Below are 16,523 nucleotides of genomic sequence, written 5' to 3' on the forward strand. Positions count from 1 at the left end.
TCTCCATGTCTCTTCTACATCAACATGTGTCCCCTCTTCTTCATGTCTCTTCTACATCAACATGTGTCCCCTCTTATTCATGTCTCTTCTACATCAACATGTGTCCCCTCTTCTTCATGTCTCTTCTACATCAACATGTGTCCCCTCTTCTTCATGTCTCTTCTACATCAACATGTGTCCCCTCTTCTTCATGTCTCTTCTACATCAACATGTGTCCCCTCTTCTCCATGTCTCTTCTACATCAACATGTGTCCCCTCTTCTCCATGTCTCTTCTACATCAACATGTGTCCCCTCTTCTTCATGTCTCTTCTACATCAACATGTGTCCCCTCTTCTCCACGTCTCTTCTACATCAACATGTCTCCCCTCTTCTTCATGTCTCTTCTACATCAACATGTGTCCCCTCTTCTCCATGTCTCTTCTACATCCACATGTGTCCCCTCTTCTCCATGTCTCTTCTACATCAACATGTGTCCCCTCTTCTTCATGTCTCTTCTACATCAACATGTGTCCCCTCTTCTCCACGTCTCTTCTACATCAACATGTCTCCCCTCTTCTTCATGTCTCTTCTACATCAACATGTGTCCCCTCTTCTCCATGTCTCTTCTACATCCACATGTGTCCCCTCTTCTCCATGTCTGTTCTACATCAACATGTGTCCCCTCCTCTCCATGTCTCTTCTACATCAACATGTGTCCCCTCTTCTTCATGTCTCTTCTACATCAACATGTGTCCCCTCTTCTCCACGTCTCTTCTACATCAACATGTCTCCCCTCTTCTTCATGTCTCTTCTACATCAACATGTGTCCCCTCTTCTCCACGTCTCTTCTACATCAACATGTGTCCCCTCTTCTTCATGTCTCTTCTACATCAACATGTGTCCCCTCTTCTCCATGTCTCTTCTACATCCACATGTGTCCCCTCTTCTCCATGTCTCTTCTACATCAACATGTGTCCCCTCTTCTCCATGTCTGTTCTACATCAACATGTGTCCCCTCCTCTCCATGTCTCTTCTACATCAACATGTGTCCCCTCTTCTTCATGTCTCTTCTACATCAACATGTGTCCCCTCTTATTCATGTCTCTTCTACATCAACATGTGTCCCCTCTTCTTCATGTCTCTTCTACATCAACATGTGTCCCCTCTTCTTCATGTCTCTTCTACATCAACATGTGTCCCCTCTTCTTCATGTCTCTTCTACATCAACATGTGTCCCCTCTTCTCCATGTCTCTTCTACATCAACATGTGTCCCCTCTTCTCCATGTCTCTTCTACATCAACATGTGTCCCCTCTTCTTCATGTCTCTTCTACATCAACATGTGTCCCCTCTTCTCCACGTCTCTTCTACATCAACATGTCTCCCCTCTTCTTCATGTCTCTTCTACATCAACATGTGTCCCCTCTTCTCCATGTCTCTTCTACATCCACATGTGTCCCCTCTTCTCCATGTCTGTTCTACATCAACATGTGTCCCCTCCTCTCCATGTCTCTTCTACATCAACATGTGTCCCCTCTTCTTCATGTCTCTTCTACATCAACATGTGTCCCCTCTTCTTCACGTCTCTTCTACATCAACATGTGTCCCCTCTTCTTCACGTCTCTTCTACATCAACATGTGTCCCCTCTTCTCCATGTCTCTTCTACATCAACATGTGTCCCCTCTTCTCCATGTCTCTTCTACATCAACATGTGTCCCCTCTTCTCCATGTCTCTTCTACATCAACATGTGTCCCCTCTTCTCCATGTCTCTTCTACATCAACATGTGTCCCCTCTTCTTCATGTCTCTTCTACATCAACATGTGTCCCCTCTTCTCCATGTCTCTTCTACATCCACATGTGTCCCCTCTTCTCCATGTCTCTTCTACATCAACATGTGTCCCCTCTTCTTCATGTCTCTTCTACATCAACATGTGTCCCCTCTTCTCCACGTCTCTTCTACATCAACATGTCTCCCCTCTTCTTCATGTCTCTTCTACATCAACATGTGTCCCCTCTTCTCCATGTCTCTTCTACATCCACATGTGTCCCCTCTTCTCCATGTCTGTTCTACATCAACATGTGTCCCCTCCTCTCCATGTCTCTTCTACATCAACATGTGTCCCCTCTTCTTCATGTCTCTTCTACATCAACATGTGTCCCCTCTTCTTCACGTCTCTTCTACATCAACATGTGTCCCCTCTTCTTCACGTCTCTTCTACATCAACATGTGTCCCCTCTTCTCCATGTCTCTTCTACATCAACATGTGTCCCCTCTTCTCCATGTCTCTTCTACATCAACATGTGTCCCCTCTTCTCCATGTCTCTTCTACATCAACATGTGTCCCCTCTTCTCCATGTCTCTTCTACATCAACATGTGTCCCCTCTTCTCCATGTCTCTTCTACATCAACACGTGTCCCCTCTTCTTCATGTCTCTTCTACATCAACATGTGTCCCCTCTGTGGAAAGAGACTCTGAAAGTTTCAGGAACAAAGATTCTCTCTCTTTTTGATCCATTTCTATAAAAACCTGTCTGAAAACGAGCTGATCAGATTTTGGCCACTTTATGATGTCATAACGATGTGTTGTCTTGAGTAACCATTAGCCAATCAGAAACCAAGGTAACCCCCCCCCCCCTTATCACCTGAATCTCCTCTAGAGCTCCATTGAGTTCTTTGTAACCAAATCTCTCTCAGTAACAGACAGAGAATCAGCACTTTGGAAACAGGGCTGAAACAGAGGGGATTATGGGTAATGCGGCAATGATCTGTTTGGTGTTTCAGCCAATCAGAGACAGGCTCTGGATACATCTGAGACCTGTGAGATATTGATGAGAAACAGTCTAATAGGAGACCTTTACAACTATCCAGCGCATTTAATTTCAGCAAGGTTCATAAATTCATTTTCGGTTTCCTCTGATTTAAAAAATGCGATGCGTCTTAATGAGTTTTTATGTATTTATCCGGAAGCTTTTATAAGGAAACATATCAGGGATAAGTCTTTCAGAGTGCATGAGTTTTCAAATCTAGACTTAGTGACATGAGAAACGTTTTTCTGAGTGATGTATGTTATTTCAAATTGTTCACATTTTGCCTTAAAGTTCTGATGTACAAATGAGAAACCCAGTACTTGTAGGTTTTAATAAATGCCAGATAATACTTCAACACAAGATGAAATAAACGGCACACACGTGGTCTGCGGTTGTCTTCGGTCTTTATTCAGCCTTTCAACACAAACTGAAACGCGAATGTTTTAAATCCAGTCATTTTATCTCGACGGTCCTCCATATGTAAGACATTGGCAGCAGTAAATACTTAGTTAATGTAATAGTAGTTTTAGCAGTCATGTACTTAACTACGTGTGTATTCATTTCGACCAAGAATACAACCACACTAATGAATGAAAGTGTGATGTTGACTGGAGATAATGATGTGTGCTTCATAGAAAGATTTCCTCCTTATGATTTCACCTCCTTCACTTTCTGGATTTCCTGTTGAAAGAAAGAAGAAGATACTTTTACTCGTTGTGCTTTTAAAGAGGACATATTGAGTGTCTCCACTGATGTCCCGCCCCTTAGCCTATCACGTGCAATGTGTTGGATTGCTAGCAATAGAAGTGCAAGTGTTACATAGTGATGTCACTGTTACAGAAGTAAACAAAGAAGTCCAATGGAGGCGTTTCACATGGGGGTGTGTGGGAGATGTTAGCCTTTGCAGACCATTCACATGCACTAAAACCTATAAAACAGGAAAGGCTAAAGCTCTAAAAATACCTAAATAGGAACCCATTAAATATTGCTTGTTCGCTTGTGCATTTATTCCAGGTATACCTAAAGTCAAATTGATGTATTTATTATATTTGATATCAGTTATCTAAAAAGGTTAATTTTAGGCACACGTGTCAAACTCGAGGCCCGGGGGCCAAATCAGGCCCGTGGTGGATTTAATTTCGGCCCGCAGGATAATTTCTAATTACTATTAGATCTGGCCCGCCGGTATATTGCACCTTCCCTCCATCCTGAGGGTCTCCTCCGCTCAGAGACTGAGCCCAAACATTGATGACCTTGCTCCCGAGATGAGATGCCAAGTATCTGAACTAGCATCTCAGAGCAGCACACTGACTTCAATGGATGCTTCCTTCTGCACTTTCTCTCACGACAACAGGGCATGTTTGGTTTCTCTCTGAGGGGAATAGTTTTGTTGAAGCTGTTGTTGGCCTGTGGGGAAATGTACTCATAAGAGGTGACTCTGGAGAAGCTGCAGATAGAGCCATGAGAAATTAATGCAGCTGATTATTTAATGTTGTTTTATAGGCAATCATTTAAGCTTAGTTAGTTCCAGGTTTAATATGTGCAATAAGTTCATTTCAATAAGTTCTGCAATAAACATTGAACCAGTCCGGCCCTCCACTAGTACCCATTTTTAAAAAGTTGTCCCGCTGTGCATTTGCGGACCTGCTTTAAGGTATTATATTAATTTAGTGGATAAACAAGTCCTTCCCTCCGACATGCAGTGCAGTAGAAGTTTTACACTGTTTCCAGTATTGATAATTAACTAGTTACTCTCCACCCTGCTTTAGACACATGCTCTTCTCCCCGTCAGTAACCCGCAGACACTCGTCAACAGTTAGTAAACGATGCCGTTGGATGTGTTGTTGGTTGAACTCACGTCACTGAGGAGGTCCCGCAGCTCCTCGTAAGCTCTCTCTAAGTCATCGTTGATGATGACCACATCGAACACCCCCGGCTCGCTGCCTGCAGGAGAACATCGGGTTAGTTTCATAACGCTCTGTATTTCAGCGTCGTCGTGTCACACCGAGACACTCACTGAGCTCCATGTCGATGCGAGCTGCTTCCAGACGCTTCTGTAAACTCTCCTCCGTCTCCGTCTGTCTGTCCCGCAGACGCTTCTCCTGAGAGACAAAGACAGAAAGGACATGTTTCAACCAATGAGCTGCTTCACACGGAAACCAATGCGCTGACGTAACTGCAGCTTTGCACAACGATACGATAATACTTTAATATCAGAGACGGCAAAAGTACACACATCCAGATACTCGTGTTTAAAAATACTCTGGTAAAAGTAGAAGTACGTAGAAGTAGTATTTGTGTTCAACATGTGAGAAGTAGAAAGTACAGGTATTTGAGTTCAACATGTGAGAAGTAGAAAGTACAGGTATTTGTGTTCAACATGTAAGAAGTAGAAAGTACAGGTATTTGTGTTCAACATGTAAGAAGTAAAAAGTACAGGTATTTGAGTTCAACATGTGAGAAGTAGAAAGTACAGGTATTTGTGTTCAACATGTAAGAAGTAAAAAGTACAGGTATTTGTGTTCAACATGTAAGAAGTAGAAAGTACAGGTATTTGAGTTCAACATGTAAGAAGTAGAAAGTACAGGTATTTGTGTTCAACATGTAAGAAGTAGAAAGTACAGGTATTTGAGTTCAACATGTAAGAAGTAGAAAGTACAGGTATTTGTGTTCAACATGTAAGAAGTAGAAAGTACAGGTATTTGAGTTCAACATGTGAGAAGTAGAAAGTACAGGTATTTGAGTTCAACATGTAAGAAGTAGAAAGTACAGGTATTTGAGTTCAACATGTGAGAAGTAGAAAGTACAGGTATTTGTGTTCAACATGTAAGAAGTAGAAAGTACAGGTATTTGTGTTCAACATGTAAGAAGTAGAAAGTACAGGTATTTGAGTTCAACATGTAAGAAGTAGAAAGTACAGGTATTTGAGTTCAACATGTAAGAAGTAGAAAGTACAGGTATTTGAGTTCAACATGTAAGAAGTAGAAAGTACAGGTATTTGAGTTCAACATGTGAGAAGTAGAAAGTACAGGTATTTGTGTTCAACATGTAAGAAGTAGAAAGTACAGGTATTTGAGTTCAACATGTGAGAAGTAGAAAGTACAGGTATTTGTGTTCAACATGTAAGAAGTAGAAAGTACAGGTATTTGTGTTCAACATGTAAGAAGTAGAAAGTACAGGTATTTGAGTTCAACATGTAAGAAGTAGAAAGTACAGGTATTTGTGTTCAACATGTGAGAAGTAGAAAGTACAGGTATTTGGGTTCAACATGTAAGAAGTAGAAAGTACAGGTATTTGTGTTCAACATGTGAGAAGTAGAAAGTACAGGTATTTGTGTTCAACATGTAAGAAGTAGAAAGTACAGGTATTTGAGTTCAACATGTGAGAAGTAGAAAGTACAGGTATTTGAGTTCAACATGTGAGAAGTAGAAAGTACAGGTATTTGAGTTCAACATGAGAGAAGTAGAAAGTACAGGTATTTGAGTTCAACATGTGAGAAGTAGAAAGTACAGGTATTTGAGTTCAACATGTGAGAAGTAGAAAGTACAGGTATTTGAGTTCAACATGTGAGAAGTAGAAAGTACAGGTATTTGAGTTCAACATGTAAGAAGTAGAAAGTACAGGTATTTGTGTTCAACATGTGAGAAGTAGAAAGTACAGGTATTTGAGTTCAACATGTAAGAAGTAAAAAGTCATCAGAAAAATAAGAGTAAAGTACTGATACCAGAAAATGTACTCAAGTACAGCAACAAAGTATTTGTACTCCACTACTTCCACCTCTGATTAATGGTCAGATCAAGTCTGAAATGTAACTTTCACAGCAGCGACATTTGTAACATTCAATACATGAAAAACAAAAACATTAACATCACAAACACTCTGAGAAAACATAAGACTTGCAAAGCTGAATCAGACTAATGAGTGTCATCTCTATTTAGGAGGTTGTGTTTGTCATCAAGGTAAAGCTGTTTTTGAAAAAAAGACACTTCTATATTTTGATGTCCTCTTAAAGCCGTGTGATTGCTGCCCAACTTCTAAAAGAGTCAGAATATGAAGTGCTTGTTGTTGTTGACACCAAGATAAATCTGGTGATTTAATGTTGCGTCCAACAGATATGATGGTCTTTTTCATGAAGGAGGACGTTTCGGTGAGAGTATTTAATGTACATGGTCTCTGTGAACTTGTTTATTAAGTTTCATTTTATGTAAGTGAACAGACTCAAAGTTTAAAAGTTAGAGAATGGTGTGATGATGTTATGCACTTGGGAATTGTAGATTGATGTACAACATGCACACATTTGGTTGTAATTGAACAAGCCTTTGCTAACTAAGGCAAGGCAAGTTTATTTATATAACACCTTTCAACACAAGGCCATTCAAGGTGCTTTACAAAAATGAAAGACATTCAGACAAAGGCATTTAAAAAAGTCATGAATAAAAAGTTACAGTGCAGTTTAAGATATGAATAGTTCACACAGAAGTTCCACTTTACTGATGCCTTTCTTTAAGGTTTCTCCGAACATGAGCTGTGGACGTCCCGAGCAGCAGAGAAAAGCAGCCAGGACAAAGCCCCCAGACACTGATGCCCTGGGGTTATTAGCCCCAAATGTCCATTAACTAAAAACGAAACACGACGGCTCAGTTTCAATTAAAAGCAGCTGCAAAAAGAAAAGTCTTCAGCCTGGATTTAAAAGTAGTCAGAGTTGCAGCGGACCTGCAGGTTTAGTTCTGACTCTGGGGACAGAAAGCTGACCAGTCCCTGAAGACCTGAGAGATCTGGATGGTTCATAATTTAGCAGGAGGTCAGAAATGTATTTTGAGTGCTTTATAAACCAGCAGCAGTATTTTGAAATCTATTCTTTGACACACAGGAAGCCAGTGTAAAGACTTCAGAACTGGAGTGATGTGATTTCGTGAGACCAGTAAAGACACCATTACAGTAGTCCAGTCTACTAAAGATAAAAGCATGGACAAGTCTTTCCATATCCTGCTGTAACATTAGTCTTTTAATCCTAGATATATTCTTTCGGTGATAGTAGGCTGATTTAGTAACTGTTTTAATGTGACTGTTGACTACACCTAGATGTCTGGCTTTATCTGTTGTTTTGAACATTGCAGACTGAAGCTCAGCGCTAACTTGTATACGTTCTGCCTCCAAAAACCATTACCTCAGTACCTGTTTGTAGTTCTCTCTTTACCAGCTGTCCACGGCTGTGTCCTAGTAGGAAGAGGGCTTGAAGAGGCGCTCTTCCTGGGTGATAACAATGCAGGCCAGCCGGTCGCATCACAGATTTCAGCGCGCGGGGCTCTGCCTGTTATTACTCCCAAATCCCATGGAAATGATTTACTCTTAGGTTTTGCACCCAGAGAGTTCCAGGGAGGACTACCACGTGTAGATGTATTACCCGGTACACAGCCCTCCTGTTCCTTGGAGTCCTTGTAGCTGCTAACTAGCTGTAAGTTAGCATGCCCTTTTCCATTATTTTGCAGCACTGGGAAAGTGGTGTCATTCCAACCAAGTCCATTCACTTCCACGTTAAGTTCCAACCGTTGCATTTTCATTTCCAACACTGCCATCTTCTGTAGAAGTTTGAGGAAGTCATCTGTCGAGAGCGGAGGCATTTTGCTGCTAACTAGCTAAATAGCATGCAGTACCAGGCTTTAATTAGCTGTTGCTAGGCCACGCTACTGTAGGAGTGAGGTCGTCGTAGTAAAAATATTGAAATATGGCTGAAACCCTTTATCTATTTACGAAGAATAACTTCTTCTTCTTCTTCTTCTTTAGTGTTTATTGGCGGTTGGCAAACCAACTTGTAGGTGCATTACCGCCACCAACTGGACTGGAGTGTGGACAAGAGACTATGCAGAAAACAAACCAAAACTCTAGATTATTTTAAATTGATCAATTTCTCTTATAAACGTAATAATCTCACACTACATATTGCCTGATGTTTTCCCTAACAGCCCTGATAGCGAAAAGTCATGGTATTTTGCTTTCTTCAGTGTCTGGAAAAGCACATTTCTCTGAGTATGTTCAACAGTTTCTGGCTGGCTACAGTGTACACTTTCCGGTTGGATGTATGATTGAGACCTGTATGACATATTCTCATCCGACGAAGAATAACTGTCCCAGAGATAAGTTAATGTCCAGGAGCCACTGCTCGAAGTTATCAGAAAAGAAAAATAGGAAAATCAGCATAAAAAAGTAAGCAGAAAAGCGTCTGCACTGTAAAAAGCAGGAAGTAATCCAGGTGAGTTATTAGCCAAACTGCACAATAACTGACTGTTATAGTATTGTTACTTTATCACGAATAATATTTGAGACGTGATGAATATATGACGCCTATTCAAAAAACGATTACAGTAAAATATGAATACTTAAATCCATACATATATCTCAATAACTATAGTAGATATCTAGAAAGAAGTAACAGTCCCAATGAGTGAGTACACGTGTGTTATATGTGAGCATTGCTATGATGTGACTCGGGTAAAACGATCCAAAAATTGGAGAATCGTTACAGGTAAAGCTGTTTTTAAAAAACTACACTTCTATATTTAGATTTCCTCCCTTAATTGCTGCCCAACTTCTAAAAGTGTCCGAATATGAAGTGTTGCTTGTTGCTGATACCAAGAGAAGTCCGTGGTGATTTAATGTTGCGTCCAAGAGATGACGTGGTGGAGTTGTTTTTCTTTCACAGGCAGCAACAGAGCTGAATGAATGCAATATACGCCATCCTCTCAGGCATACCCACCAAGCTCATCAATAAACTACAAATCATACAGAACTCCGCAGCCCGGATCATCACCGGCACCAAGGCCTCCGAACACATCACCCCCATCCTCATCCAACTCCACTGGCTCCCTGTTCAATCCCGTATCAACTTCAAAAACCTAATGCTCACTTACAAAGCCCTACATAACCTGCCCCCCCCCCCTATCTGGATGACCTTCTTCAGGAGTACACCCCCTCTCGCTCCCTCCGCTCCTCCTCTGCTGGTCTGCTGAGCGTCCCCACCCCACACCTCATCACCATGGGTGCTCGGGCTTTTAGCTGCACTGCTCCCAGACTCTAGAACTCCCGACATCCGACAGTCAGACACAACCACCATATTCAAATCCCAATTAAAAACCCACCTGTTCAAATCTGCTTACTCACTGTAGTGCTCCCCATTATATGTTTCATTTGTGTCCACTTGACTGTCTCCTCCATGATTTCCTGTTTGTGTTTTTATCTTGTTCTGTTGCCTATTAGCTTTTATTTTTTTTATTTATTTATTTTTTTTAAATTGTACGGTGTCCTTGGGTGTCACGAAAGGCACCTAAAAATAAAATGTATTATTATTATTAATATGTGCGTTGAAATACTGCTGTTATATCAATATTGGACCTCGTCATAGTAACTAGTTATTGAATTACAGTTTCCATAGAATCGTCTCTTTGCTAATTATTACGTTAAGTGAGCTCAGAGGCAATGCAAAGAGGCTACATTTAGATATAATACAGTTAAGTGTTAGTTAATGTAAGAAATGTATGTGCGTTCATGTGCAGACGTATGCATTTTGTTAATTGGATAATTCATATCCTGCAAGGCTCCTAAAGAAGTCATGAGATGATGACCTTTCCACATCTGGAATATGTCCAAGTTTAGGGGAACTGACTATGTGCGTGCGTTAAACATGTTTAGGGAACATGTCCGTGTGACATTTAGAAACGTATATCTGCCCTGTGTTTCTTAGTGGGGGCATTTCTGCGATCGGTTGCTGTTGAAGCGAGGCAATGTTTCCCCATTGTTGTTTGGTGGTGCGCAACTAAATAATAATGATTAATCTCAACTATTTCTGTGTTGTATTGATTCTGTTAGAAATTAAAATCAATGTTTTGAGAGCATAGTGCACCTTAAACATACAGTCAGTTTAAGTGCTGTTTTATACTGAAAAACCAGAAGTTCTTGTGCACAACCAGTTGTTAAGCTTTTATTCTGAAAATCCTTCATCTCCGGTTAGCATGAGGCTAATATACCATTTACTATAGAGGTGAATTTAGCACAGATATGAACACTACAACTATAGACGTCGAGATATTATTATTGTTGAATAAGGTACAGTTTATTTTATTACGTTATTGTTTACAGTTGTGGTTAGCATGTGACAACATTCGGAACGACCGGAAACCAAACTGCTGTGAAGTATTTCCCGATTTTTAGGAGTATTGATTACAGCGTTTAGAATGTGTTAAATGAAAAGTCATGAAAGAGTTAAGGAAGAGAAAAGGCGTGTTTAGATATATATTGAATGTACAATGTCCTTATCCTCTGATATGCGTAACATTGGCAACAGCCGGTGGTAACACCGGCTCTCCAGCCGGCCTGAAGGGAGGAGCCAGCAGAGGATATATATAAACAGCACGACCTGAGGGGTACGGCCTCTTTCGCCGCTGACCAGAGCCAGAGAAACAGCTGTATTTCTGTCGGACAATATCCTGTTTGTGACATTACCACGCTTTTCATTAATTAAAGTACCAATTTGAACCTTCTCAGAGACTCCATTTAGTCTCCTTTTTAAACTTCTGTCCTGGACGCGAGAAAAATCACACACAGATAACAATTCCTCTCCGTTTCATTCTTTCCTGTTGAGTTATGCTGGATCGCCACAACACTGCAATGATACTACGGCTTACCAGGACGTCCATGGAGGGGGGCTGGATGGAGATGTAGATGGGGTTCAGCTCGGTCTCTTTGATCCTCCTCACTCCCTGGATATCCACATCCAGGATGCACATCAGGTTCTTGTCGATCACGTCTTGAATGGCCGCTTTGCTGCAGAACCAATGCATTTAGACGCCATTAGATCATATCAAACAAGAGGCTTCGTCACGCAGGTGTTGAGGGTGTAATCTTGTGATTGTGCTGCACGTAGTGAGCGAGTTAAGAGGATCGCTGCATTGACCCTGGCTGCTCAGACTCACACAGCAGTGAGCGAGTGTGTGTTATCCTCAGAATAAGAAGAAGAGATTAAATGTGACACACGAGCTGAGCTGCAGCGCTGCTCTTTTTGACCCGAGAGAGGTCAAACAGCCATCTGTCGCAAAACTGTTTTATATCCTCCGCCCGTACCTTGTGGCCGAGCGTCAGAGTATATTACTGTACATAACCAGAGTGATTAGATTGATAAAAGTATTACAAATAATTCCACTACAAGTTAAAAGCCTGCGGTGGCCAACAGGTGCAGCAACGGTCGGTCCAAAACACTTCCATTAGGAGATACACGCTGCACAACACACGCAAACGAATTAAGCATTTACCTTGTTCCATACAGGTTGCCGGAGAACTCTGCGTTCTCGATGAAGTCTCCGTTGTCAATTCCGTCCTGCATGACCTCTCTGGTAGTATAGTGGTAGTCTGTAAGATACATTAGCAATGAGCCTAGTTTGAACATTCACAATACAGTTAGTTATATATATATATATAATTGCCAGATAGTTTCATCACAATAAACAGCTAAGATACGAGGAACATGGAAGGAAATCAAAAAGGATATCATTGTGGCTTGTGGCAAACTGTCTTTGTGTCTTCAGGTGTATAGCGTTCTCCTCTAAGCTTACTTTGAGACTGTGTGCGTGTGCGTGCGTGTGTGTGTGCGTGTTATTATCAATTACTTCTGCTATAGGGCATGTTATAGCCTACTCTCCATACTACATTCAAATGCCTAAATCTAACAATATCTAAATCTCATAGGGTCTAAAGCAGCATTCAATACTTTATTTATGTTCTACTTCTAACACTATAGTGGACACTGCGATAGCACACAATAATTAGCATGAGAACGTTAGGTTCTAGGTAACAATGAAATAGGAAATGGATCTGATGAACAAAGAAGGGATAACACCTGAACGAGACGCAGAAATTACTTTAAAACTGCCGTAAGAAACTTGAATAAAACGAACCTTTTGTAATATGTTCTTGCTATTAAAGTAGTGCATTAAACAGATGAAATGTTCCTCTGCCTCCTTTATTGTTCCTAATGACATTTCCAACTGCTGGTGAACTCCACACTTACGTAAACTAAAAATAAGTCAAGATGATGTTTCTGCGTAGCGTATATCTTGTACAAATATTTCCAGAAACATACTTTAGTGCAGTGTTTCTCAAACTTTTTCATACTAAGGACCACTTAACCAATAAAAAAACACTCGCGGACCACCTAACTCCACAAATATCCAAAAACACATCGTTTTTTACAAATCGCCTGAAAATGGTACAAACAAGTGGAAACATGTGTGATGAAGGTGTTTATCTGGGCTATATCATGCAATTGAAAGTGAAACTTAAGCTCGCTCCATTGCGGAGATATTCCCGCGAGAGTGCGGAAAACTTAAATTAATTAATTAATTTCAAATGTGAAATGTTACCAATATACTCACGGACCACTAGGGGGCGCGCACGGACCACCAGTGGTCCGCGGACCACACTTTGAGAAGCACTGCTTTAGTGTACTGTTTAGCCGCCAAATTAGAAACTGCTGCGTATGTTGTTTGGGTTTTGTTTGCAACATAGCAGCCGAGTCACAAACGTCCTAATTTCAGAGCAAAACATTCAAATATGTTACTGAAACCCTTTGAGATAAGAAACAGACAAGCGTTCCTTAGTTACAAGCCCAGGTTTGCGTCAGAATGAGTCAAATATGCCGTTGTTATCAGGATGTTGCTCCATCAGTGGGAAGAGAAGGACGGGACAGGAAACGGGAATCACTACAGACACATCACAGAGGGCTATTTTCAAGACTTTTTACTCCAAAGTGTAAACTGTGTTATCCTGATTCTCTAGATTACTAAACATGCTTTGAATTCCTCTTATGGTTTGTCACATTGTATTCGTGACTACAGATCTAATAATTGGTGCCAGAATGATGAAAGTAACCCCTCTGCTTTAAAACTGTGATCAGGCATCACACGGAGGTCACCTTTATCTGTGGTTTCCGATTTGTTCGGACACGAAAATGAGCTTTCTAAGTCTTCAGAGGAATAGACGTCTGCTACAGGAAATAAAATGGCCCCCAGAAGCATGGGGAGACTGTTCAGCCCTACGGAGAAAGCAAAGAAGGCACAGAGGTTTATCCCTTCATATCCACGGATTTAACAGAGGGGACAACCAGCGTGCAGTACACTTGGGAGTAAGAAGTGTTTTTGGTGAACGGGAAAGAAAGGGGGGGGGGGGGGCGGGGAAATGGGGAGCACAAATAAGATACAAAAAACTTTTATCACAGTTTTTCAGTTTCAAATCCAAGTCTAAAGCCCCTTCAGGTGCATCAGAGCATAGGTCCTACTGCAGTGTGAAGGTGCTTAAAACATCATCTGTGTGTTTGACAATATACAGACTATATCAGGGGTGTCAAACTCAAGGCCCGGGGGCCACATCCGGCCCGCGACTTCATTTTATGTGGCCCCGCAAGAGCTTGCAAAGAATGTAATACGTTTATTATATGATTAAATGCCGCTTTACAGAATCAGGTTGCCCATAAACTACATGTCCCACAATGCATCTCGTTTTGTGACATGCGCACTGAAGAGACTTGCAATTATTTGCTTTCAGACATAGTTAATTACTAAGTGATTATCCTATCCGATAATTATCCAATTCAGAGGCAATAATGTAATATAACACATTGTTTTATATATATTATATATTTATATATATGTATATTTTATATATATGTATATTTTATATAGTTACAACCGGCCCTTTGAGTGCAACCATAATGCTGATGTGGCCCGCGATGAAATTGAGTTTGACACCCCTGGACTATATGGATTGTTACAAGGTCATTCAGATCAAACTGCTGAAATAAAATCTAATTAAATGTCCATGTTGGGGCTTAAAGGGGCGCTGTTATGTTAATTTACAGGTTCATATGTATTTAGTGTCTCTTCTGTCACATGTCTCAATGTTTTAATGTTCAAAAAGCTCTTTATTTTTCTCATACTTGGCAAATGTTTGGGATAAATGAATACATGAATGCGCAGATACTAAGTGTTTTTAAAACAGTTTTGAGCCGGAAGTAGCCTACCTTTGCCGTTTTCCTCTCCTGGTCGTGGGTTTCTTGTTGTGTCTGTATGGAGAACATGTGCCTGTTAAAACCCTGAGATGGCAATACATCATCTGTAATGGCTGTTTTTGATTGATATCAAAGCAAAACTTCCATTTAAGCATTTAAAGGAGACATATTATGCACATTTTCAGGTTCGTATACTTGTATTTCGGGTTATTACTTCAACATACTGCCTGTTTGTATATTCCTGTGTTCACATTGTGTCTGAAACTCCCAGTTTAAAAGCAATATGGGCTCTACAGACCCACACAGGTATGAACTGTGCTTCACTTTGCGCAGTTAAAGGTGGGGTAGGTAAGTTTGAGAAACCGGCTCGAGATCGCTAGAATTTGAAAATACACAACCGGAGAACATCTGCCACTTCCTCACAGAGCCCCTCCTCCAACACACACGAACGCGCACATGACCAATGAGGGCACGAGATAAGTTTGTGCCCCGATGTAAGGCTGACAGGCAGGCAGGTCATCGCCGGCTAAACGGATTGGTTGTACTTTTTACAGTATTACGGCTTCTACAGATGACATTTTTTTATGGATTTTTTGTCAAAGCACATAAGATATTCATTGCTATCGGGATGTTAAGAGCATTCCTTGGAATATAACAAAAAGTGTATCTCGAGCCGGTTTCTCAAATGTACCTACCCCACCTTTAATATCTATTATTGCTTGGTGTTTCCTCAAACTTAAGCCCACCTTTGGGAAAGCAAAGGAGCCTCATGTGACATAGAGGAGGGTCAAACATCTCATGGCTGGTTGAATCCCATGTTTTCTGACCAAGACAGCTCCACAAAATGTCTTACTTCACGGTAAATAAGTATATATCAGACACTTATACATTTGTGTACAAGCACTGAAAAATATGAACTAATGCCACAAAATCTATCTGCAGGGTCAGAATTAGAGCTTCAATCTAATACACTGTGTTTCCTCGTGTACTTCCACACTAACGTACGTGACACGCTGAAGCCGAAGATGCCCTCGTGCTCCTTCATCAGCCTCTTCATCAGAGTGCTCTTCCCCGCTCCGGAGGGGCCGCTCAGCACCACGGGTCTGGGTCCGGACATTATTCTGAAACACACGGGGAAACAGGGTTAAAGGGAACTGAGTGTAGAGCAGATCACCGTCAGATATCAGAGATCTGAACTTCAGGAAAGACAAGATCCTTTCTAGGATTAAATACAGGACATTTTTGTATGTTTTGTTTCTTTATTTGACTGCTCAGCACTTTGGTCTGGAGGTTTTAAAGTGCTTTTAAATAAAGCTGTCTTGTATTGTATATTAACCCCCCTGTGGTGTTCGTTTCTCTCCCCTTACTTTGGTGTTCTGCTCTTACATTAACACACAAACAATGAATCCTTTATTTTAACACCCATTTAAGCTGTAAAAACGGGCCCAACTGGTCGACTTGAATACACACTGAACATGAATTTCAAATAGATGATTATGTGTACTATGATGGATGAACATAATCCAGGGTTACAGATGGGAAGTTACTAATACATTAACTCAAGAACTGTACTTAAGTACAATTTTGAGGTACTTGTACTTTACTTGAGTATTCCCATTTGTTGCTACTTTGTACTTTTATTCCACTACATGTATTTAATCCCTTTAGTTACTTCACAGAT

General features: G+C 40.9%; 1 protein-coding gene across 1 annotated transcript; it reads right to left on the minus strand.

The window, feature by feature from the left end:
- Positions 1-3,177: 3,177 nt before the first annotated feature.
- Positions 3,178-15,959, minus strand: guk1b (guanylate kinase 1b). The gene is made up of 7 exons (XM_034081766.1): positions 15,848-15,959; positions 14,855-14,896; positions 12,093-12,189; positions 11,469-11,607; positions 4,808-4,892; positions 4,649-4,734; positions 3,178-3,471 (listed from the first exon to the last, which is right to left on the minus strand). Exons 1-7 carry the CDS (start codon positions 15,957-15,959, stop codon positions 3,439-3,441), a joined length of 594 nt encoding a protein of 197 aa, XP_033937657.1. The 3' UTR covers positions 3,178-3,438.
- Between the last annotated feature and the right edge of the window lie 564 nt (positions 15,960-16,523).

This window comes from Pseudochaenichthys georgianus, chromosome 4 (assembly GCF_902827115.2).
Source record: "Pseudochaenichthys georgianus chromosome 4, fPseGeo1.2, whole genome shotgun sequence".
Lineage (NCBI taxonomy): Eukaryota > Metazoa > Chordata > Actinopteri > Perciformes > Channichthyidae > Pseudochaenichthys > Pseudochaenichthys georgianus.

Excerpts from the sequence above, each read along its gene's own strand:
- guk1b (XM_034081766.1), bottom strand. The coding sequence starts at position 15,959 with ATGTCCGGACCCAGACCCGTGGTGCTGAGCGGCCCCTCCGGAGCGGGG. Across the intron at positions 12,190-14,854 it reads AGGAGAGGAAAACGGCAAAG|ACTACCACTATACTACCAGA; the intron begins GTAGGCTACTTC and ends TGTATCTTACAG. Across the intron at positions 4,735-4,807 it reads TCGCATCGACATGGAGCTCA|GCAGCGAGCCGGGGGTGTTC; the intron begins GTGAGTGTCTCG and ends GTTCTCCTGCAG.